This window comes from Thalassophryne amazonica, chromosome 4, assembly GCF_902500255.1.
Source record: "Thalassophryne amazonica chromosome 4, fThaAma1.1, whole genome shotgun sequence".
NCBI classification, from domain to species: Eukaryota; Metazoa; Chordata; class Actinopteri; order Batrachoidiformes; family Batrachoididae; genus Thalassophryne; species Thalassophryne amazonica.
In genome coordinates, this window is record NC_047106.1 from 28024771 (window position 1) to 28048660 (window position 23890).

The following is a 23890-nucleotide window of genomic DNA, read 5'->3' on the forward strand; positions in this document are numbered from 1 at the left end:
TTGTTGCTCATTTAGTATGTGATGTTTGGACATAAACTTATCCAACCTCATAATGAATACTTTTTCCAGAATTTTTGAAAATTGAGGTGACAGGAGATTGGCCTGTAGTTTGAAAAAACCTGTTTGTCGCTGGATTTGAACAGCGGTACCACTTTAGCTATTTTCATTTTGGAAGGAAATCTGCCCGTCAATAGTGACCAGTTACAGATATAAGTTAAAGGCTTAATGACACAATCGATTATATTTTATCAAAGACATAGAAAAATTATTGTGATCAGTTGATTTTTTTTCCCTTTTAGTACATGTACAATGTTGATTATTTCATATTCATCAGTTTCTCTGATAAATATTGAATCTGAAAGGATGGTCCTCATTGTCGTGTTATCCCAAGACCTCATATTTGAAGGTACAATTGCATTTGCTAAATTTTTCCCCACATTGGCAAAATAATCATTAAAATGATCTACTATCACTATCTTTTCTTTAACCATTGTATCTGTATTTGAGTAAAAATATGTTGGCTAGTCTTGGACAACTTTTTTATTTTTGATTATTTCATTTAAGAGTTTCCATCTGCCTTTGATGTTTGATTTATTTTTTCCAACAACTCACTATAACACTGCCTTTTGCAAGATCGCATGATATTGGTCAACTTGTTTTTACATGTCTTGTATTTACCCTCAGCTTCGACTGTTCTTTAGAAATTGCTTGTACAAAAAATTATTTTTGCATGCGTTCAGCAGTCCCTTAGTGATCCAGGGTTTGTCAGCATATCGCTTGTGTGCAATATTTGATATCAGTGGACAATGTTTATCATAAGACTTGGAGATAATGGAGATAAATGATTCATATGATTGGTCAATGTCTTCCGTATAGATGCCACGCCAATCTTGGTGCGATAAATCCATTCTAAGATTGGCCATAGATTCCTTTGTAATTTTTCTTTTGAAATTTGGAGTGTCAATAGGATCAACTTTGTCAACTAAAGAATTGTAAACAACAAAAACCGACAGGTGATCACTGATGTCACTAATAATTAATCAATCAATCAATCAATTTTTTTATATAGCGCCAAATCACAACAAACAGTTGCCCCAAGGCGCTTTATATTGTAAGGCAAGGCCATACAATAATTATGTAAAACCCCAACGGTCAAAACGACTCCCTGTGAGCAAGCACTTGGCTACAGTGGGAAGGAAAAACTCCCTTTTAACAGGAAGAAACCTCCAGCAGAACCAGGCTCAGGGAGGGGCAGTCTTCTGCTGGGACTGGTTGGGGCTGAGGGAGAGAACCAGGAAAAAGACATGCTGTGGAGGGGAGCAGGGATCGATCACTAATGATTAAATGCAGAGTGGTGCATACAGAGCAAAAAGAGAAAGAAACAGTGCATCATGGGAACCCCCCAGCAGTCTACGTCTATAGCAGCATAACTAAGGGATGGTTCAGGGTCACCTGATCCAGCCCTAACTATAAGCTTTAGCAAAAAGGAAAGTTTTAAGCCTAATCTTAAAAGTAGAGAGGGTGTCTGTCTTCCTGATCTGAATTGGGAGCTGGTTCCACAGGAGAGGAGCCTGAAAGCTGAAGGCTCTGCCTCCCATTCTACTCTTACAAACCCTAGGAACTACAAGTAAGCCTGCAGTCTGAGAGTAAAGCGCTCTATTGGGGTGATATGGTACTACGAGGTCCCTAAGATAAGATGGGACCTGATTATTCAAAACCTTATAAGTAAGAAGAAGAATTTTAAATTCTATTCTAGAATTAACAGGAAGCCAATGAAGAGAGGCCAATATGGGTGAGATATGCTCTCTCCTTCTAGTCCCCGTCAGTACTCTAGCTGCAGCATTTTGAATTAACTGAAGGCTTTTTAGGGAACTTTTAGGACAACCTGATAATAATGAATTACAATAGTCCAGCCTAGAGGAAATAAATGCATGAATTAGTTTTTCAGCATCACTCTGAGACAAGACCTTTCTGATTTTAGAGATATTGCGTAAATGCAAAAAAGCAGTCCTACATATTTGTTTAATATGCGCTTTGAATGACATATACTGATCAAAAATGACTCCAAGATTTCTCACAGTATTACTAGAGGTCAGGGTAATGCCATCCACAGTAAGGATCTGGTTAGACACCATGTTTCTAAGATTTGTGGGGCCAAGTACAATAACTTCAGTTTTATCTGAGTTTAAAAGCAGGAAATTAGAGGTCATCCATGTCTTTATGTCTGTAAGACAATCCTGCAGTTTAGCTAATTGGTGTGTGTCCTCTGGCTTCATGGATAGATAAAGCTGGGTATCATCTGCGTAACAATGAAAATTTAAGCAATACCGTCTAATAATACTGCCTAAGGGAAGCATGTATAAAGTGAATAAAATTGGTCCTAGCACAGAACCTTGTGGAACTCCATAATTAACTTTAGTCTGTGAAGAAGATTCCCCATTTCCATGAACAAATTGTAATCTATTAGACAAATATGATTCAAACCACCGCAGCGCAGTGCCTTTAATACCTATGGCATGCTCTAATCTCTGTAATAAAATTTTATGGTCAACAGTATCAAAAGCAGCACTGAGGTCTAACAGAACAAGCACAGAGATGAGTCCACTGTCCGAGGCCATAAGAAGATCATTTGTAACCTTCACTAATGCTGTTTCTGTACTATGATGAATTCTAAAACCTGACTGAAACTCTTCAAATAGACCATTCCTCTGCAGATGATCAGTTAGCTGTTTTACAACTACCCTTTCAAGAATTTTTGAGAGAAAAGGAAGGTTGGAGATTGGCCTATAATTAGCTAAGATAGCTGGGTCAAGTGATGGCTTTTTAAGTAATGGTTTAATTACTGCCACCTTAAAAGCCTGTGGTACATAGCCAACTAACAAAGATAGATTGATCATATTTAAGATCGAAGCATTAAATAATGGTAGGGCTTCCTTGAGCAGCCTGGTAGGAATGGGGTCTAATAAACATGTTGATGGTTTGGATGAAGTAACTAATGAAAATAACTCAGACAGAACAATCGGAGAGAAAGAGTCTAACCAAATACCGGCATTACTGAAAGCAGCCAAAGATAACGATACGTCTTTGGGATGGTTATGAGTAATTTTTTCTCTAATAGTTAAAATTTTGTTAGCAAAGAAAGTCATGAAGTCATTACTAGTTAAAGTTAATGGAATACTCAGCTCAATAGAGCTCTGACTCTTTGTCAGCCTGGCTACAGTGCTGAAAAGAAACCTGGGGTTGTTCTTATTTTCTTCAATTAGTGATGAGTAGAAAGATGTCCTAGCTTTACGGAGGGCTTTTTTATAGAGCAACAGACTCTTTTTCCAGGCTAAGTGAAGATCTTCTAAATTAGTGAGACGCCATTTCCTCTCCAACTTACGGGTTATCTGCTTTAAGCTACGAGTTTGTGAGTTATACCACGGAGTCAGGCACTTCTGATTTAAAGCTCTCTTTTTTAGAGGAGCTACAGCATCCAAAGTTGTCTTCAATGAGGATGTAAAACTACTGATGAGATACTCTATCTCACTTACAGAGTTTAGGTAGCTACTCTGCACTGTGTTGGTATATGGCATTAGAGAACATGAAGGAATCATATCCTTAAACCTAGTTACAGCGCTTTCTGAAAGACTTCTAGTGTAATGAAACTTATTCCCCACTGCTGGGTAGTCCATCAGAGTAAATGTAAATGTTATTAAGAAATGATCAGACAGAAGGGAGTTTTCAGGGAATACTGTTAAGTCTTCTATTTCCATACCATAAGTCAGAACAAGATCTAAGATATGATTAAAGTGGTGGGTGGACTCATTTACTTTTTGAGCAAAGCCAATAGAGTCTAATAATAGATTAAATGCAGTGTTGAGGCTGTCATTCTCAGCATCTGTGTGGATGTTAAAATCGCCCACTATAATTATCTTATCTGAGCTAAGCACTAAGTCAGACAAAAGGTCTGAAAATTCACAGAGAAACTCACAGTAACGACCAGGTGGACGATAGATAATAACAAATAAAACTGGTTTTTGGGACTTCCAATTTGGATGGACAAGACTAAGAGTCAAGCTTTCAAATGAATTAAAGCTCTGTCTGGGTTTTTGATTAATTAATAAGCTGGAATGGAAGATTGCTGCTAATCCTCCGCCCCGGCCCGTGCTACGAGCATTCTGACAGTTAGTGTGACTCGGGGGTGTTGACTCATTTAAACTAACATATTCATCCTGCTGTAACCAGGTTTCTGTAAGGCAGAATAAATCAATATGTTGATCAATTATTATATCATTTACTAACAGGGACTTAGAAGAGAGAGACCTAATGTTTAATAGACCACATTTAACTGTTTTAGTCTGTGGTGCAGTTGAAGGTGCTATATTATTTTTTCTTTTTGAATTTTTACGCTTAAATAGATTTTTGCTGGTTATTGGTAGTCTGGGAGCAGGCACCGTCTCTACGGGGATGAGGTAATGAGGGGATGGCAGGGGGAGAGAAGCTGCAGAGAGGTGTGTAAGACTACAACTCTGCTTCCTGGTCCCAACCCTGGATAGTCACGGTTTGGAGGATTTAAGAAAATTGGCCAGATTTCTAGAAATGAGAGCTGCTCCATCCAAAGTGGGATGGATGCCGTCTCTCCTAACAAGACCAGGTTTTCCCCAGAAGCTTTGCCAATTATCTATGAAGCCCACCTCATTTTTTGGACACCACTCAGACAGCCAGCAATTCAGGGAGAACATGCGGCTAAACATGTCACTCCCGGTCTGATTGGGGAGGGGCCCAGAGAAAACTACAGAGTCCGACATTGTTTTTGCAAAGTTACACACCGATTTAATGTTAATTTTAGTGACCTCCGATTGGCGTAATTTACAACGTGAATTACAATCTTACCAAATTTACGCTTAGCCTTAGCCAGCAGTTTCAAATTTCCTTCAATGTCGCCTGCTCTGGCCCCCGGAAGACAATTGACTATGGTTGCTGGTGTCGCTAACTTCACATTTCTCAAAACAGAGTCGCCAATAACCAGAGTCTGTTCCTCGGCGGGTGTGTCGTCGAGTGGGGAAAAATGGTTAGAGATGTCAACGGGTTGGCGGTGTACACGGGGCTTCTGTTTAGGGCTACGCTTCCTCCTCACAGTCACCCAGTCGGCCTGCTTTCCCGGCTGCTCGGGATCTGCCAGGGGGAAACTAACGGCGGCTAAGCTACCTTGGTCCACACCGACTACAGGGGCCTGGCTAGCTGTAGAATTTTCCACGGTGCGGAGCCGAGTCTCCAATTCGCCCAGCCTGGCCTCCAAAGCTACGAAAAAGCTACACTTATTACAAGTACCGTTACTGCTAAAGGAGGCCGAGGAATAACTAAACATTTCACACCCAGAGCAGAAAAGTGCGGGAGAGACAGGAGAAGCCGCCATGCTAAATCGGCTAAGAGCTAGTAGCTACACTAAGCTAGCGGATTCCTAAAAACACGCAAAGTGAATAATGTGTAAATAATTTAGAGGTGATTCAGCAGAAGGAGTGCTTTAGTTAAGGCACGTAAAGATTACACTGGGAAACAAATCGTAATCTAGATAACTAGATCAATCTAACTGTGCAGATTAAACAGCTAACAGATACAGAAAAACACCGCTGTGCTCCGGAACAGGAAGTGATACAATACCGCAGTGAGAGCCAACCACCAATCCACCCATTAAGTTCCCAACAATAACGTTTGTCAATATATTGTCAATAAGTATCGATGCATTCGTAGTAATACTGGTTGGATGTGTTATTGCTGGATACAGTCCCATACAGAACGCAGAATCTAGGAATTCCACTATATGTGTTGGGAAAGTGTAGTGACACGGACCCACAACAGGGGGCGTAAATGAACGGACAATGGAAGGAGTCAAATTATAACACTTTACTGGTGTGAATGTCACAACCAAACACAGCAGAATCAGAATGTGCAACAGTCAATTAATAAAGGTGTCGTGTGGGCAGGCTCGACGATAGGAGACGCCCGTCTGGAAACGAACCGGAACCACATGATTTCCATCGCCACCTGAACCCAAGGAATACTGGAGCCGCCAAGTTCCGGAGTCCCCAGGTGGCCACTTTCCCGGAGTGTCGGATCTGGTACTGCTGGCAGAAAGCAAAGACAGTCAAAGGGTGGGTGTGTGAACACCCAGTAACAATGGTGGGAATGCCACCTCCACCTCTCACTCAGCGCGTTGCAGCGGTCTCAGCTGAAAAGGAGTGCCGTCTTGCACAGCCTCCTCAAAAACGACCGGTTCTCCTGCAAACACTCACAATAATAGATTTATCAATCTCACAAAAGGGGCTGAGAGTATTACCTCCAGATGAAGATGATATCTCGGCAGTTTGGTGGAGGTGTCTTTCTGCTTTTATACCAGATGTGTTGATTAGTGACAGCTGTCACGGATGATGGGTGACAGCTGTCACCACGGCTTGTTCCTGAGGCGGCAGCGCCCTCTCGTGCCTGAAGCCCGTACTTCAGGCAGGGCGCCTTCTGGTGGTGGGCCAGCAGTACCTCCTCTTCTGGCAGCCCACACAACAATATGCATGTGGCCATGAGGATTTAGAAAATCTATGTTAATGTCTCCACAAACAAATAAAAGCTTGTTGTTTTTAACTGAGCTGTACATTTCAGTCAATTTCCACACAAAAATGTTTATATTCGACCCGGGAGCTCTGTAAATACAAGTTAGTGCTTGTCGTTGTGCAAGTGAAATTTGTCATTGTGCGTGTGAGACTGTTGTTGTGTGTCAGGGTCGGACTGGGAACACATTTCGGCCCTGGCATTTTTCCTCTGGACCAGCCCACTATTGGCCCGACGAATCCACCCCCAAACACGCACACCCACCCATCCATACCAAACCCCCAATGAACAAATACTATACACCTAAACACCATGAACACACACCTAAACACACACTTTCACTGTCATTTCACCTTGATCATAGTACAAAACGCGGACCCGGCGCCACGAGGGGGTGTCCTGATAACATTAAAGGCAATTACATATTTTGACGAAATTACAAGTTTAAATGAATATATATATATATATATATATATATATATATATATATATATAAAACATCATGAGGTTTATGACACAGAAATCCTACTTTACAATCACACTGCAGTCATTGTTAAATTATTTGCTTTTGCATTTATAATAAACACTTGTATTTATTTAGTGTTTGTTTTTCTGGTTGAAATTACATATAAATAATCTACCAGACTTAAAAAAAAATATACAAGTTTCCATGTTATTTTATTTGTCTAAAAATAAATGTCTGAGGTTCCTTATGTTAAACAAGAAATTATCTAATCTGATTTAACAGGTGGTTTTAATACAGATGAAAGGTTTCTAAAGAACCATTTATTGATTTACTTACCTATTTTAATTACAAGTGTTCTAAACTTTTTTAACAGTAATCAGAAATTTTGAGGTAACAACAACAAAAAAACATTTCCAATAATTTTTCTTCAGAAAACTGCTCTATAAATGAGCAGTCCTGTCACACGTTAATGTTTTGTACAGATCAGTGCTTTCTGCACCAATCGGATTGGTCCAATCCATTTTGTAGAGATCAGTGGTTTCTGCCACGAGTCTTCCATGTTTTGGCCCGACGCGTCGTTCCTATTGGACAATGCGAAGGTACATCACAGCTCAGAGTGTGTCGAAAGTTGGCGCATCTCATCTCGACTGAACACCGGCTCTGTGTGGAATGCAGGAGATCACTTGACCGAGCGTCTATACGTTCAAATAATAATTAAAAAAAATACTGTCATCACTCTTCAATCTTGGTCAGTCTCTTACAACAGTGCAGCGTAAATACACGAGCTTTCCAGGAGCGCACGTCTCCTCCGGTGCGCACTATTTTTTTGGGAGGGGGGGGGGCGACCCTGCCCCCTGTGATAAACTCATCGCCCCCTTAATTTTTTTTTTTTTTTTCTGGCGCCGGGTCTGACAAAACGGAAGCAAATGCACACAAGCGGAAAAAGTTTTTGTGTCTCCAAAGTGTGTGTGTGTGAGAGAGAGAGAGAGAGAGAGAGAGAGAGAGAGAGAGAGAGAGAGAGAGAGGGGGGTAATGTGTAACCACTGCTAGGATTCACATAGCAGCAAATTAAGAAGCTGAAGTCCGTAGCTGTTGCATTTAAAGATTAATAAAAGTAAAGCACAGTTAATTAAGATAAAAGAAACGACTCCAACCTTGTATCAGTAGAAGAGCGGAGAGAAGTCCAGGCGCCGAGGACTCAATCCATTCACAGGGGCGGGAGCGGCCGCCTGCTCTTCCTGCAATCTGATTGGCCACCCTGTATGCTTCTCCATTGTCATTGGCTGTTGGCCATGTCAATCATTGTGCTCGATGTAAGTCTCCGTTGCGTGATCAAACGGAAACAAAACTGAAACCTAGAATAAGACTGCGCCGTGTATGAAACACTACAGAACTTTTATTTTAACACAAATTCAGGAAGTGGCTCTGCAGCTGCGCCGATTAAATGCTGTCGCTTCACCGATCACTGACTTTCCTCGTGTTGACAGCAGCGCGCGGTTCGAGAACACTGTATATTTCCATAATCTCTATAAATATGGGACGGCCGGCCCACGCACGTCTAAACGTGCAGCGGCCCACCGGGCAAATGCCCAAAATCACAGATTATCAGTCCGAGCCTGTTGTGTGTGTAAGATTTCTCGTAGTGCATGTGAGATTTGTCGTAGCGCGTGTGAGATTTGTAGTTGAGCATGTGAGATTTATCATTGTGCATGTGAGATTTGTCGTAGTGCATGTGAGATTTGTTGTGCATGTGAGATTTGTCATAGTGCATGAGAGATTTGTTGTTGTGCACGTGAGATTTCTAGTCATGCGTGTGAGATCTGTCATGGTGCATGTGCAATTTGTCATCATACCTGTGCAATCTGTCTTTGTGCATGTGAGCTCTATTACTGTGTGTGAGAGATTTCTTGTGGATGTGAAATTTGTCATCAGGTACATGAGATCTGTGACATCATTATGGCTTTCAGAGTTCACAATAATTATTATAATTATTATTATTTTCAGTACGAAACGTGAAAGCTGCCTTGAAATTCATTGTTGTTAAATCCAAAGTACTAGATTGAGTCTTTTTGATCTCAAGTAAATGACTGAAATTTGTTTCTGATCAACCAAGAATCTGTTGCCTTTTATAATAAAGCAAAAAAAAAAAAAAAAAAGAAGGATTAATTTTGTAATTTACCAAGGATGATGAACATTTCTGAGAATGGTCACAGAGCTATTGAAAGAATATGACTGATTTGATTTGATCCTGGTGTCAAACTTCAGGAGTTTACTCTCATATTCCAGATTCATTATTTTGCAGTGTTTCAAAACGTTTGTGAGAATGTGCAAATTTGTCAAAATTTTTTTTTAAAAATCTGTTGTGTTCAATGGTACTTTAATTTTGGCCTCTTTCTGCCTCCCATTGAAGAGGGAAAAACAGTGCTAATTAACCACCAAAACTGATCGTTTTAAAGAATGCTGGAAGGAGAGAAAACAAACACAGGCGCGCGTGTGTGTGTGTGTGTCACCGACCTGTGGCCACAGAGCGCACGAGGACAGTGTTGAGTTTAATGATGGGACTAAAGATGTGTTTGGTGTCTGCCGTTCCTGCCAGGTTCTTGCTGTGACACTTCAGGATCAGACGCTCGTCTTGTTTCTGCAGCAGAACCAGGATGTCCTCCAGGAGAAGTGTGTACAGTTCTAAAAAACATATGTTTTTTGTTTGTTTGTTTTTTTAATTAAACACAAAATACTTGTCATGCACGCCGCTGGGAAATCTGCAGGTTACAAACCGATAATCTTGTCCTTGTTCACTTTCCATGACAGTGGTCCCTCGTGAACCATCGTTTTCTTGGTTAGATTCAGGTTCTGATAAAAACAACACAAAGAATAACTGGAATAAAAGAGCTTCAAAATGCAGTTATAGTTCTATTTTTTCTACCTACTCAGTCAGAACTGTGTGTTTGTAGATAAGTGTCACCTTTAGCTCCAGGATCATGGGGTTGTCTGTCTGCTTCAAAGAGGAGAGGTCCAATCTTCTCTGATAGTCCTCCAATCTCTGGGGAAGAGCAGAAGAAAGGGGTTAAGGAAGTTCTCTAATGAAAAGCAACTGCCTGAGCGGCAAAGTGGTGGGAAAAAAAAAAAAAAAAAAGATTTAAGATAATAGTGACAGAGACAAACAGTCGGGGACGGCACAAAATAGAAAAAAGCTTTTCAAAGGCTTTGTACCTGCTTGTCTTCAGACTCCTTCACAGCCTGGTTGACATGATTGAGGATCTTTCGGCAGCAATCTGCTGCCTGCTTCACCTTGTCCTTCTCCACTGTGTCATCTGAAACATATTACAACATCAGCATGGCGCCATCTAGTAAATCGATATTTCCACCATCCATTAGCACACCATCGCCCTCACAAATGACGATAAGACAGGGGCCGCTTCATGATGACAGCACAGCTGTTTGTGCATCTTCACAGTGTGAGAGCAGAACCCCACCAAAGGCGAAATGACAGCCCAAAGAATGGTGGAGGTATTTCCCAAAATGTGCAGTAAAGCTGCATAAAACTATTAAAATGACCACTCATGTTTACAGTTTTGTCACACGTAGCACAGAATTTGTCTCATTTGTATCCATTTTGACTTGCATTCATTTTCATTTATTGATGAATTACAAAAATGCAGCTAATTTATCGTGTTTTCATGGTTACTGAAATATGTACTCAATTATTTTCTATATGAATGAAACACCATGTAGAATCTAACTGATTTGACGGCAGAGTAAAGCTGAACATAACAGCAAGTCCAGCTGGAGGTCACGTGCTGACACGCTGCAGAAACTTGCAGTTTCAAGTAACACATCAGTGTCAACGCAGTAGTCAGTGTCTATTATTTCACCTTCGCTTCGCCGTGCAGCTGATCCTCCAATCTTCCATCATTATTGTTTTTGTGCCATTTTAAGCTTTATTATGAAACTGAAAATCAAAGACATTATCAGTCATTTCTTTTTAATGACCTCTCACAACACAGCTGCAGTACCTTCACAGACCACCAGGGGAGCGGCTCACACTTTTGGAACTGTTTATAGCTAATGCTGTATTTTTTATTGAAGCCTCTGAATTAAAGCTAAAAGTCTACACCAGGCTGGGGTTCATCATCAAAGGCCCTGACCCCTCCTACAAGCTCAAACCGCTGGCTGGGAGAGAATCCGGCGTGTTCCCTGTGTACAACACCAAGCAACCCTCAAGCACATCTGGGTCATCTGCAAGATCAGCCGAACACAAGGCAGATCCACCTGGTGACATAATCAAGCCTTAAAATAGTTGGCAGCTGAACTGGAGTGCAAGAGAGTATCCATCAACACTAAACCTCTCAAACATGAGGAAGCACCCCAACAACCACCAGCCTTTAACCGGGAAGGGGAACAACTTTAAGGCTAACCCCTCTCCTCCTAAGTCAGTACTACTAAATACAGCCAGGGACTGGGAAATGAAAGTACACCTTGGACCAGAGACTCATTTTCACATCTGTGATAGCAACAAGTGCCCTGCAACCAGACTTGGTCCTCTGGTCCACCTCCAGCAAACGTGCCTCCATCGCTGACCAAAGAGTCCTGTGGGAAGATGCGATCGAAGAAGCTTATGAACACAAGAAATGGCATGACTCAAACTTAGCAGCTGAAGCAGAGGATCATGGATGGAATATGAACGTGTGTCCAGCTGAGGTGGGAAGGAGGGGCTTTGTAGCAACTTCCACAGAAAAGCAATCAAAGGTCTGGCAAACACTGAGACAGACATCCATATCTGATCAGCCTGTGGTGGGCCTGACTCAGTTGTGGATGTCTCGTAATAAAAGGCTGGAAAGAAAAAGTCAAGGTAACTTGGAAACAGAAGGAAACACCCAGTGATGCGGAGATTCTGGATGTGATTCAGTAAGAGAAATCTGAGGAAAAATAAACCCTGAGACCGAACATAAGCCCTATAGCCGATATTCATTTTAAAATTAGAGGCTATGAAGTCACATTAGCACAAGTTAGTTATTCTGAGATACTGTTGTACCGATGCCCATTCACAATAACTTAATGAGTAATGAAAATAAGGAACTTTTGCCTGTGGTCCTGAATGAAAACAAGGCGTTCACTGTTTTACAGACTCACCTCCCATCTGCTGTGGTGACCCCGAGTGAAAACAAGGGAGCAGCTGAAGCAACTTACTTTTTAGTTGTTGGATTAAAATGCAACATTAACAGTATCAGTAAATAATAATAAAAAATGCCTTTGTCAAAACCATGAAAAATACACGAGAGAAAAGGAGCAAAACTGATCTGAGTTTATAACTAACTTTTCTTTTTTGACAGGAGAAGAGAACACCCACAATGAATGGTGAGAAGGTGACGAGAATAATTTTATTTATACTGTAACCCTTTCTGGATGAATACATTCTTCCTACACTACCAGAGTTCTTTTAGGTCAGTGGTCTTGATCAGCACACATTCCAAAACATTGAGTGTGACGGTCATTTCACTGGGCTCACAGCTGCACAGGGAAGAGATCACGGACACCATGTCCTTAATGTTAACAAATATTAATTTTTATTGTGGTGGATCTGAAGTGCTAAGCTTCTTTGTCTGTGAGTGTGCAGCACTGTTCTATTTCTTTCCAACAGAAGGCGATTTTTACCGCAACTGCATCAAAATTAACGCAGTCATCACTTTAAAATCAAGTCACCAATGACACAAAATCACACTTATGTAAACTTTGCAATTAATCTGTGGTTCACATGCATGTGGAACCTTGAGGGGGCAGTCCATACAGATCATCCCTTCATTGGCTACCGGTTTCTGCCAAATCGGATGTTAAAGTCTTGTTGTTGGTTTATAAAATTGTTCACAGACTGGCACCTTCCTACCTGGCGGACTGGTCTGAGGGGTATAGAGCCTTCTCCTACCGTGGTCCGAGTCTTTGGAACGTTCTACCTGCAGTTATTAGGCAGTCTGACACGGTGGAGACTTTTAAATCAAGACTGAAGACCCACTTTTTCAGACTACCTTATCATTAATCTAATTTGTTTTTATGTTTGCTTTGTAATTTCTTTTTATTCTACTGTGTTTTATCTTTTTATTGTACTTTTCTTGATTTTAATTTTAAATTACTTTCTGTTGTTTTGAATTGTGTGAGGCGCCTTGGGGCAACTTTGCCGTGAGTTGGCACTATATAAATTAATAAATTGAACTGAATTGATCATAGCTCAACTGTGATCTGTTACAACACTACGCTGCAGTAATCTGCGATGCTGCAGAAATTTCACATCCCTGAGAGGTACATGCATGACAATATGTCCTTGTGGTGCCATCTCCAAGCAATCCCTTCAGAAGATGACTATGATGCAGAAACACTTGGGTTCTGGTGCAGTAACATCCAGTTCTTCTTTTGAAAACTACAATCACATGCTGTTTGTGTCATTTCAGATCCAATATGGTGATACATAGATAAAATTACAAAAAAAAATCTCACTGACTCCAAATACTTCACTTTATGTCCTCTGCTCCTGTCTGAGCAGAAACAAGTCCGAAAAAGGGATTTTATACCTTAGATTTCATGGTGCCCTGTGCCTTTGCCTCGAGCAGCCAGACTGTTTTTCTTCTTGCTCTGAACATAGACTCTGTTCTCAGATTTACTCTGCCCTAACAAAAAGCACTAAAAGATGGACATCCATATGTTTTATGGACTGTGAAGATGCAGCTATTGGTAGAAACAATACTGAAGTACCTGTGTACTTGGCAATGTTGTCTAGTAACAGAGGGTACTTGATGAGTCTCTGCATCTCAACAGGAATGATGTCCTTCAGCTGCAGACGCCGACAAAGTCTATTACTCTCTGCTTCCTGTAAAGAAATTAAAAGGCACATTTGGTACACTGACATGAATACCAATCAACCAACACCAGTCTTTTTTTTTTTTTTAAATGCTAATTGAGGTCCATTAACTGTGTGTGAGATTTTGATGGAGAGAAGTGATATCTGAGCTGAAACCAGAGGAGATAAAAAATGACATACTTTGGATGCAGATATAAGCAGCTCCACATTGAGCAGCAGAGAACAAGTCTGTTTACCTTAACCCACCATGTTCATTAAATAAATAAATACATATGACAAGCATAATGAAATCATATTTAAACACCATAACCAGAAAGTAGTGTTGATATGAGCCCAAATGACTGATTGCTTATTCCAGAAGCATGTTTTCACTGTTACAGAATTTCTGTCACTAACAGAAGTCATAAATACACAATGAAAATGCATTTGAAAACTATTTACTGTAAATGCTAAAATAATTACATTTTTCATAATTTTTAAACAATTTCCTTTGTTGCTTCAAGCATGAAATGTAAATACTTTCTTCTCATACATCATTCCATTTATTTCATTTACATTGCGCCAAATCACAACAAGGCTGCATCTAGGCGCGTCACACAAATAAGGAAGAAACCTCAAGCAGACGAGACTCAAAGGGGTGACTGCTTGGGCCAAGCTCCAGACACAATTGACAATACAAATATACAGAAAATTTGGGGAATTTCCCAAAATTTGCCTACATGACAAATAATCACCCATATACAGTGCAACTGATAAAGCCTCTTGGAAAAAACAAAAGACAGATGAAAAGATATCACAGAACACATATGAAAAGGTCCAACTACATATAGTGTAGTCTTGAATAATCATTTTTTTTATTCCACTCCAAGCCAGTAGGGTGTGCAAAAAAGCAAAAAGCAAAACATCAAAGCATTGAATAAAAGCGCTGCACGTCTTTTGGCAAATACAGGAGATGGCACCTGATATAATGGTGCAGAAGTTCACAGATTAAACTGACAAATCTACAATCAAAGCTATTCAGTAAAAGTCACCATTTGTATGCTAGCAGTAAGCTGTTCCAGTAGTTTTGTGAGTAGAAGGCAAAGCAGTCATGACTTGACGGCATGAACAAGAAACCATCTGTTACACTGACTTCTTTGAGAAGTTCCACAAGACTGAACCTCCTTCCAAGATGTGGGAGATCACCCATGCCAGGGTTGTTGTGGCTGACGTCATTCAAGTGAGATCCACAGAATCTCAGTAAGATTGCAAAGGTGGTGAACAGCTGAGGGCATGTCTGCAGGATCCTGTGGTATCGGTGCCTAGCTATTTCATACAGACTGAGACAGTCTCCTGTTGGTGGTGCAAGTGATGCCTCTCTTGGAAGACGTATCATCCCAACAGATGAGAAAAAAGGACTTGTTGATCCTCTCCTGTATTCCAATGACTAAAGGACCATTACCCAATTAAGGTACAGCGCGTCCGGAAAGTATTCACAGTGCTTCACCTTTTCCACATTTTATTATGTTACAGCCTTATTCCAAAATGGATGAAATTCATCCCCCCCCAAATTCTCATTTGATCACAGAGTGACACCTTGGTCTGTGTGCTGAACGGACAGGGGGCGTGGCTGGCTACCAACAGCAGCAGCTGTTGACATCACTGGTCCGGGACGTCACAGCTGCAGAACACGTACCATGTAATGACGGACAGGACCTAACTCTCCACTGTGACACGCATCTGTGTGCTTGCTGTCCTCATGTGGAAATACATAAAAACATATATCGCTTTTGCGATGGGCTGGACAGCGCGCACAGCACGCACATTGACAGGCTGTCCCAGCTCAAAACGGACCGTCGTTTCATGTGGACACGCAGCAGGCGATCTGAATGCCGCGTCTGTCTGACATGACACGTGGCGCGCCACAGGACTAAATGACAAGGCAGCAGTGCGACAAATACGCCACTTTCAGTCACGTATCAGCAGAAATAAGCCGTAACAAACGCCGTTTGGTCAGTTATCACTGCACTTTTTTCTCTTTTTCTAAACACACGTTTATCTTCTTGTTGATTTTAGCCATTTTACGCTCCTGTTGTAAGACAGTGATTGTAGGGCAGTGGTAAAGTTTCCGTATGGTAATCGGAGCTTTTGCAAATTGCAGGTTTGAATCCCATGAGCGTCATTTCTTTTTAATTTAACCAGGGTTATTTAACTGTGGGGTTCTGTATTGTGTTCCCTTTTATTTATTATTTATATCACCCCAGTGAGATTCACTAATTATGCAGCTTGTTTTTATTTTATTTTTCTCCACATCAGCAGTGCGATGCGGTGCAACACGTCGTGCTTCCCCATTTTGCGTTTGGTTTGTGGATTTTGTTCCAGTTTCTGCGTCTTTCGTGTTATGTGTGAAGGGGCCCAAAGCAATCCAAAAATTGAAGAAGTCATTAATAACTACTCTCTGTAATGTTAAGGTTCATGAAAACATGATTTGAATTTCGAGCTCTACTGGCTGTGTCCTTGTACCTGTGTATCTTTTGCAGCATTATTTTGTGACATGTGACAAAAGTAAAGCACTCAAAAGACTTATTTGCTATCAATAAGGATTAACATGGCTGTTTTTTAAGTGAACTTGTCAATTAACATAAGGAATTCAATTTGTTGCTGCTGTACTTCAACAAGAAGTAATTTTCATATACTGAGATATACTTTGTAATATTTATATTGTAATCATCATTAGAATTATTATTTATGTTTTGTAATATTTCTTTATTTTATTCTATATACACAGTAATCTAATACAAATTAAATTTATTATTGTTTATATATATATATATATATATATATATATATATATACGAGGTCTGTCCAAAAAGTATCAGACCTTTTTATTTTTTTCAAAAACCATATGGATTTGAATCATGTGTGCTTGCATGAGCCAACCTTGAACCTTCATGCGCATGCGTGATTTTTTTCACGCCCGTCGGTTGCATCATTCGCCTGTGAGCAGGCTTTGTGTGAGCACTGGTCCTCCCCTCTCATTGGATTTTCATTGCGAGGTGGAACGATTTGGAGCTCTGCTGCATCAATTTTTTCCAGAAACTGTGAGAGACAGCCAGGTGGAAACCATTCGGAAGATTCAGACGGCTTTCGGTGACGATCCTATGGGCATCACACAGATTAAGGAGTGTTACAACCGGTTTAAAGACGGCGCACAATGGCGGAGGGTGCGCCGCACTCCGAGTGGCCATCGGCAGGCTGAAACGACCAGATCATTTCCAAAGTGAACGCTGTGTTGATCCAGGACGTCGTCTGACTACCAGAGAAATTGCAGAAGAGGTGGACATCAGGACTTTTTCGGCACATTCCACTGTTACAGGAGATTTTGTAATGAAAGACGTGCGGAAGTTGGAAGTCTCACAGGACATGTGACATGTCCAGCTCTTACACAATTCCTCGGATACTCACTCGACTGAAAAGCCACCGAAAGCCGTTTGAATCTTCCGAATGGTTTCCACCTGGCTGTCTCTCACAGTTTTTGGAAAAATTTGATTCAGCGCTGCTCCAATCGTTCAGACATTTTCCTCGAAATGAAAATCCAACGAGGGGGGAAGACCAGTGCTCACTCAAAGCCTACTCACAGGCGAATGACGCAACCGACAGGCGTGAAAAAACTCACGCATGCACACGAAGGTTCAAGGTTGGCTCATGCAAGCACACGTGATTCAAATCCATAAGGTTTTTGAAAAAAATAAAAAGGTCTGATACTTTTTGGACAGACCTAGTATATGTGTGTGTGTGTGTGTGAAATGTTATTTTATTTGTTTTATGAAATACTGTGATAATTTGCAATTGAGAGCATCACCCATCCATTGACCAAACATCATCCACTGTTGCGACGAGGTGGTGAATGAATAATGTCTGCTGAACTTACCTGAATGAATGAAGCAAACCGTGAATCTTTCTTCTGCTTGGTCTTGATGATTTCTAGAGCAAAAGGCTGGTTACTGCAGAACGTCCCCGTCGCCTGCTTGATCTTCTCCTCCTCACCACTGCTGAACTGTAACCACCCAACCAAAGAAATGAACAGATTACTCAGATAATTTGGGACAAGGACAGTTGCCATGGCAATGTCTGGTAATTACCCACCACAATCTGCAGTAAATCTTAAAAGGGGGTGTGCTCAAATCCATGCCTTAATTTCAAGTGCAGACTTGATCAATAAGGATAATTTAGCCTACTTTGCCGCTGTTTTGAGACCAGAGTACTTGTCTTACATCAAATGTATCACACCATGTCGAGAAATGGAAATGTCAGCAAAATCTAGGGCATTGTCTGATAAAAAGGCTTCCAGTGTTCGCTGCAGTTGTTCTTTTGTGTATCATTTATCTTTTCTCCTTTTAGATTTATGTGCAGAATTTAAAAGCCCTAATGTTTAAGTATGAAAGATAAACTCTTCTTGGAAAAATATGCTACAAAGAACCGATTTCTTGAACAGATGACATCTTGAAATAAACAGATGTAAAGGCTGAGGAAAGCAATCTTGAGGCAATAAACATTTTTTATTCACAAGAAAACAATTTCAGGCAACAGTTCAATTTCTATGCACACAATGCATTTTTTTTCTTGCTGCATTAGTCATTTTGAAGCGTATTCAATATAAGGAAATGTTTGAAAGAAGAAACACAATTTCAGCCTGAAAATAGGACTCACCCAGGAGAGCAAGTCATCTCCGATCTGATCAATTACTGAAGACTCGTTTCTCTTTCGGACAGCTGCCATTTGCTCCAGTATTGAAACTGAAATACAAAGTAAAAGAAACAGTGGACCATTAAGATAAAAACGACCAATAACGACCAATACGTTTTGGGCCACACAGTCTTTCAAGGACATGTCGTACCGAAATCATAACAATTTAGATTTAGTCTGTTAGTGACCATCCGATGATCCACCGGGATAACTTTGTGCACTTCCGTGGCCAGATTCAAAGAATACGGCAGCTACATTCCACTGAAGCGTCACAGCGTGCGCTTCAATGGAACGTAGCTGCTAACATTAAGAACTGAGGCACAGATTAATTCCAAAGTTTACATAAGTGTGATGTCGTGTTATGACGACTCATTTTTAAGTGAAGCTGTTAATTTTGATGCAGTCATGGTAAAAGCTGCAGTTCAGAGAAGGTTTATGTGCACCTGCAGCCATGAGTCATAAATGCAGCCTGTCAGTAACCATCTCTGCTCCAGGTTTAGATTTGCGCACGATTAATTATGAGTGTTATCAATAAAATCAAAAAAAAAAAAAAACATCTGCTGCTGGGGAAAAAAAAACATCTCACCAGCTGCACAGCGCGCGCGCGCACACACACACACACACACACACACACACACACACACACACACAGCGAGCTTCGCAGCACACATACACATTCCAGCTCCAAATTCACACTCTCTTACAGTAAAAAATAAAAAATATATATATCTAAAAATTGCCACAAAACACAAAAGGAGTAAAATCCTGAACATGCCAGACTCACCGTGTTATAGATTTAATTCCAAATGTAAACTCCGCACGATCAAAGAAGCATGCGCGCACGCAACATTGTCGTCTGCAGCTCCCTTTAGGTCTCTGTCGATTGTGACACGTAAAAAATAACGTCCATTATCTCCTGCAAATAATGTATTCTGACTTTGTCCAATGTAACAAATCCAGTCCAGGCAGTCTGTTAAAAACAGTGTCAGATATTCCCACGTCCATGTACACAGCTTCAGGAAACCAGCATCCACACAAACAGTGCGTCACCACATCAGGTTCCAAAATCCGACACTCTGAAATAAACCGTGTTATAGATTTAATTCCAAGTGTAAACTCTACACGATCAAAGAAGCACGCGCGCACGCAACATTGTCGTCTGCAGCTCCCTTTAGGTCTCTGTCGATTGTGACACGTAAAATAACGCCCATTATCTCCTGTAAATAATGTATTCTGATTTTGTCCAATGTAACAAATCCAGTCCAGGCAGTCTGTTAAAAACAGTGTCAGATATTCCCACGTCCATGTACACAGCTTCAGGAAACCAGCATCCACACAAACAGTGCGTCACCACATCAGGATCCAAAATCCGACACTCTGAAAAAGTTAAGAGTTTCGGAGTGAAGTGTGTCATCTCCCATCTGTAAATCCTCTGTAAATCCGAGCCATCACTTTCAAACGGCAGCTCAGAAGCTTCGTTTTCGGATGGAGCACATTCGTTTCCCTCTGTTTGTCAGTCATCGGGATGTTTCTGCTCATTCTAAAATGTGCGTCACACGCTGAAAAATGCCGAGAATTGCAGAGTGAGACATTTTCTGGAAATGCACCTTCTAATGCACAGAGTGAGAGGAATAAAATACATCAGCGATCACTAATTATTAGCACATGTGTGCTGAGAATCTTACAATCATGAGTACTTTTATGTTGTCTTGCTAAATGGGACATTAAAAACCGTGTGACATGTCCTTTAAATCACTGAGGAAGAAGAACCAAATTAACCTTTAGTAATTAATGAACTTTTTCCCAAAGGTCCAACAGTCCTCAAGGATTACAGCTGAGGAAATCTGATAGAGTTTGAGGCATCAGAGAAAAATGTGACATCACCAGACCCCAAAGGCTGCTGAGCAAGAAGAAAGCCATAAATCCAAAACTGACATTATATAAGGCCTTTGTACTGTTGATCAACTGTAAATATTTGCTGAGCTTTTTTATACTAATTTTGGATTTTAGAATTCTTCAACAAAACCACAATGGTCGAAGGTGGACACAACGTAGTGTCCAAATACAACAATGATCCCAAACACACATCAGCGCTGGTTGTCAAATGGATAAAGGAGACCGCCATTAACCTTTTTGGCTTGGCATTCCTTCAGTCCTGACCTCAACAATATCAAAAATATCTGGACTGTGCTCAATATTGCTAGACTGTACCAGAAAATCAACAACTTTAGGTGGCTTCTACCAATTCTGCCAAGATATGTGGTCAAATAACAAACCAGAAATCTGCTGGATGTTTGTTGTCTACCACAAACATGGAGTCAAGGTGACACTTACTGGGGCATATTCAAGCAAATATGCTGTGCGCATATTTCTGACCCTGTATGTATAATTTTAACTCTGTGTTTATTGCAGATAACTCTAACTAATAACTCATGCACCAAAATGAATGTTTTCCCCTGTTAAAGATGTAGGCTGTACAGTCATTCTGTCCCCCAAAAAACAGCAGTTCAAAGAAAACGTAGAAAGTCCAATATTGACATGATATTCATGTTCATGATGAGTGAACCTATGACCACAACTGTAAATATGATTAAAGTTCTACATTTGATCAATCATGTAATTTTCACTTTTGTCTTGATTATTGTGTTTTGATGGTCCTTTGAGCAGTCATGCACCTTTGTGTGTGTGTGTGTGTGTGTGTGTGTGCACACCATGCAGCTGCAGAATCTCCTCTAGGTTGGTAAAGATGTTCTTAGCATCAGCAGGAGGCAGGATGGCCTCTTTGTTGAGCTTCTGGTAGAATATGAGGTCCAGCACTCTAAGCGTCCGCACATGTGCGCGCTCTGTGTAAAAGAGCTCTGCAGAAACACACAAACTCAAACACTGAACATCTAGAGAAGTTGTGCAGCTCAAGAGGTCCAACAGGTATTGACATTCTGTCTGCAAATACACCAATTCATTTAGACTTGGTTTAATACTTTGTTCTGTGTCACGTGCTGTGAACTGGAAGGTTATATCCTCACCGTTAATGACCTCTTGCCTCTTGATTTCATGAGGCCTGAGACCTGCAAGGACTTCTCTTCCCACAAGTTGCTGCCAGTTGGGGGGGTCATACTCTGAGTCTGTTCCCTGGTCATCCTCACTCTGAACTTCAGTAGGATAGAGTCCCTCAAACCTAGACAAAACAAAAAGCTTCAATTCAACTAATATATAAATCTGCCACTGTAAGTACAATCAACATTGGCCTTAGTGACCATCAGAACCCTGTGACTAGCAACAAGTCTTCAGAAATTGCTCGCAAACAACAGGCTTACTTTACATGTGTGTGCTTGAACACACCCAGACATGCCCTACCATGGCAGAATTCCTATTTAAACAAGTACAAAAAATAAATAACTACAAACTTTAAAAAAAAAAAAAAAAAAAAAGTTAAAAGATGTCAAATTGGCTGGAAAATAGAAGGCTCGCTAGTGTCATATCAAATTCTGAACACCGGGTCACTTTTGTATATGGAAAACTGACCCGCCTCATCAAATTTTGACCCCTTATATGAATTTTTACTTATTGTCAATAAACATGATCGACTAGTTATTTAATAGAAATGACACTTTTAAAGCTATGGCTTATGTATATTTGATATTTTTCTTCATATTGAATGCGCAAAGAAGCCAATACAAAGTCATATATTTGCTGTTTTTCTTCATATGTTTGTATCATCATCAAGATGTACAACCAAGCATTTCAATGTAAATATTGTGAAACTCGTAACATCAACAAAAAGCAACACCTGAGTATTTGATCCTATACCAACAAAACTGTTTAAGGACCTGTGGCCGACTGTGCTGGAAATTATTCATCTTTCTTTAACTTCTGAATCTGTTCCTAAATGCTTCAAATCTGCAGTGATTCAACCATTACTTAAGAAACCTAATCTTGACCCTAGTGTATTGAAAAACTAACGGCCAATATCAAATCTATCACTGTGCTCTAAAATTCTGGGAAAAGTGGTGTCACGGCAGCTCGTGGACTGTCTTAGTGAGAATAATCTCTTTGAGCCACTGCAGTCTGCTTTTAGAAAATATCACTCCACAGAGACGGCTCTCATTAAAGTGGTGAATGATCTTCTGCTTACAATGGATTCAGACACCACTACGATTCTGCTGCTATTAGATCTCAGTGCTGCATTTGATACCGTGGATCATCATATTCTACTTGAAAGGTTGGAAAATCATTTTGGGATTACTGAGAGTGCCCTTGCATGGCTGACGTCGTACTTGACCAGTCGTTCTTACTGTGTTTTGTACAGTAACACTACCTCTAACCTTAGTGACATGACATTTGGGGTTCCACAGGGGTCCGTCTTAGGCCCCCTGCTTTTCTCCAATTATATAGCACCCGTTGGGCACATATTGCAGCGTTCTGGGATTACCTTTCACTGCTATGCTGATGATACTCAGTTATACATGCCGATAACTGCTGGTAATTTCGTTCATATAAAATCCTTAGAAGACTGCCTTGCATCAGTGAGAAGTTGGATGTCTACAAACTTCCTACTTTTAAACTCTGATAATACTGAAATGCTGGTTCTTGGTCCAGTGAGATATCGCCATCGATTTGACCAGTTAATGCTTAGCCTGGGATAGTATGTCATACATCACACTGACAAAGTGAGGAACCTTGGGGTAATTTTTGATCCTACATTGTCCTTTGACCTCCACATTAGAAATATTACAAGGACTGCTTTCTTCCACCTGCGAAATATAGCGAAGATTCATCCCATCCTGTCTATGGCTGATGCTGAGACCCTGATCCATGATTTTATCTCTTCTAGATTGGACTACTGCAATGTTCTATTTTTGGGTTTACCGTAGTCCAGCATTAGGGCTCTCCAATTGCTTCAAAATGCTGCAGCCAGACTTTTGACACGAAGCAGAAAGTTCAACCACATTACACCCATTTTGGCGTTCCTTCACTGGCTTCCTGTGACAGTGACATCAGATTTTAAGGTTCAGCTACTAGTCTATAAAATTGTTCACAGACTGGCACCTCCCTACCTAGCTGACCTAATTAAACCTTATGTACCGGCCCGGGCTTTACATTCTCAGGGTGCAGGACTACTTTGTGTCCAGAGGGTGAATAAGAAGTCTGCATGTCATAGAGCTTTCTCTTATCATGGCCCTGTTCTGTGGAATGATCTCCCTGCGTCAATTAAACAGTCAGATTCTGTTGAGACTTTCAAGTCCAGACTTAAGACTCACTTATTTTCC

At 40.7% G+C, this 23890-nt stretch overlaps 1 protein-coding gene across 3 annotated transcripts in view; it reads right to left on the reverse strand.

The window, feature by feature from the left end:
• arhgef12a (Rho guanine nucleotide exchange factor (GEF) 12a) overlaps positions 1–23890 on the reverse strand; it is a 194334-nt gene that overhangs the window by 12440 nt on the left and 158004 nt on the right. For all 3 annotated transcript variants that reach the window (XM_034169299.1, XM_034169300.1, XM_034169298.1), the window contains 9 exons: positions 21647–21798; positions 21335–21481; positions 18588–18673; positions 17809–17934; positions 13793–13907; positions 10262–10362; positions 10014–10091; positions 9826–9901; positions 9566–9733 (listed from right to left, as the gene is read on the reverse strand). In XM_034169299.1, coding sequence (XP_034025190.1) covers positions 9566–9733; positions 9826–9901; positions 10014–10091; positions 10262–10362; positions 13793–13907; positions 17809–17934; positions 18588–18673; positions 21335–21481; positions 21647–21798 — 1049 coding nt within the window. The remainder of the gene's footprint in view (positions 1–9565; positions 9734–9825; positions 9902–10013; positions 10092–10261; positions 10363–13792; positions 13908–17808; positions 17935–18587; positions 18674–21334; positions 21482–21646; positions 21799–23890) is intronic.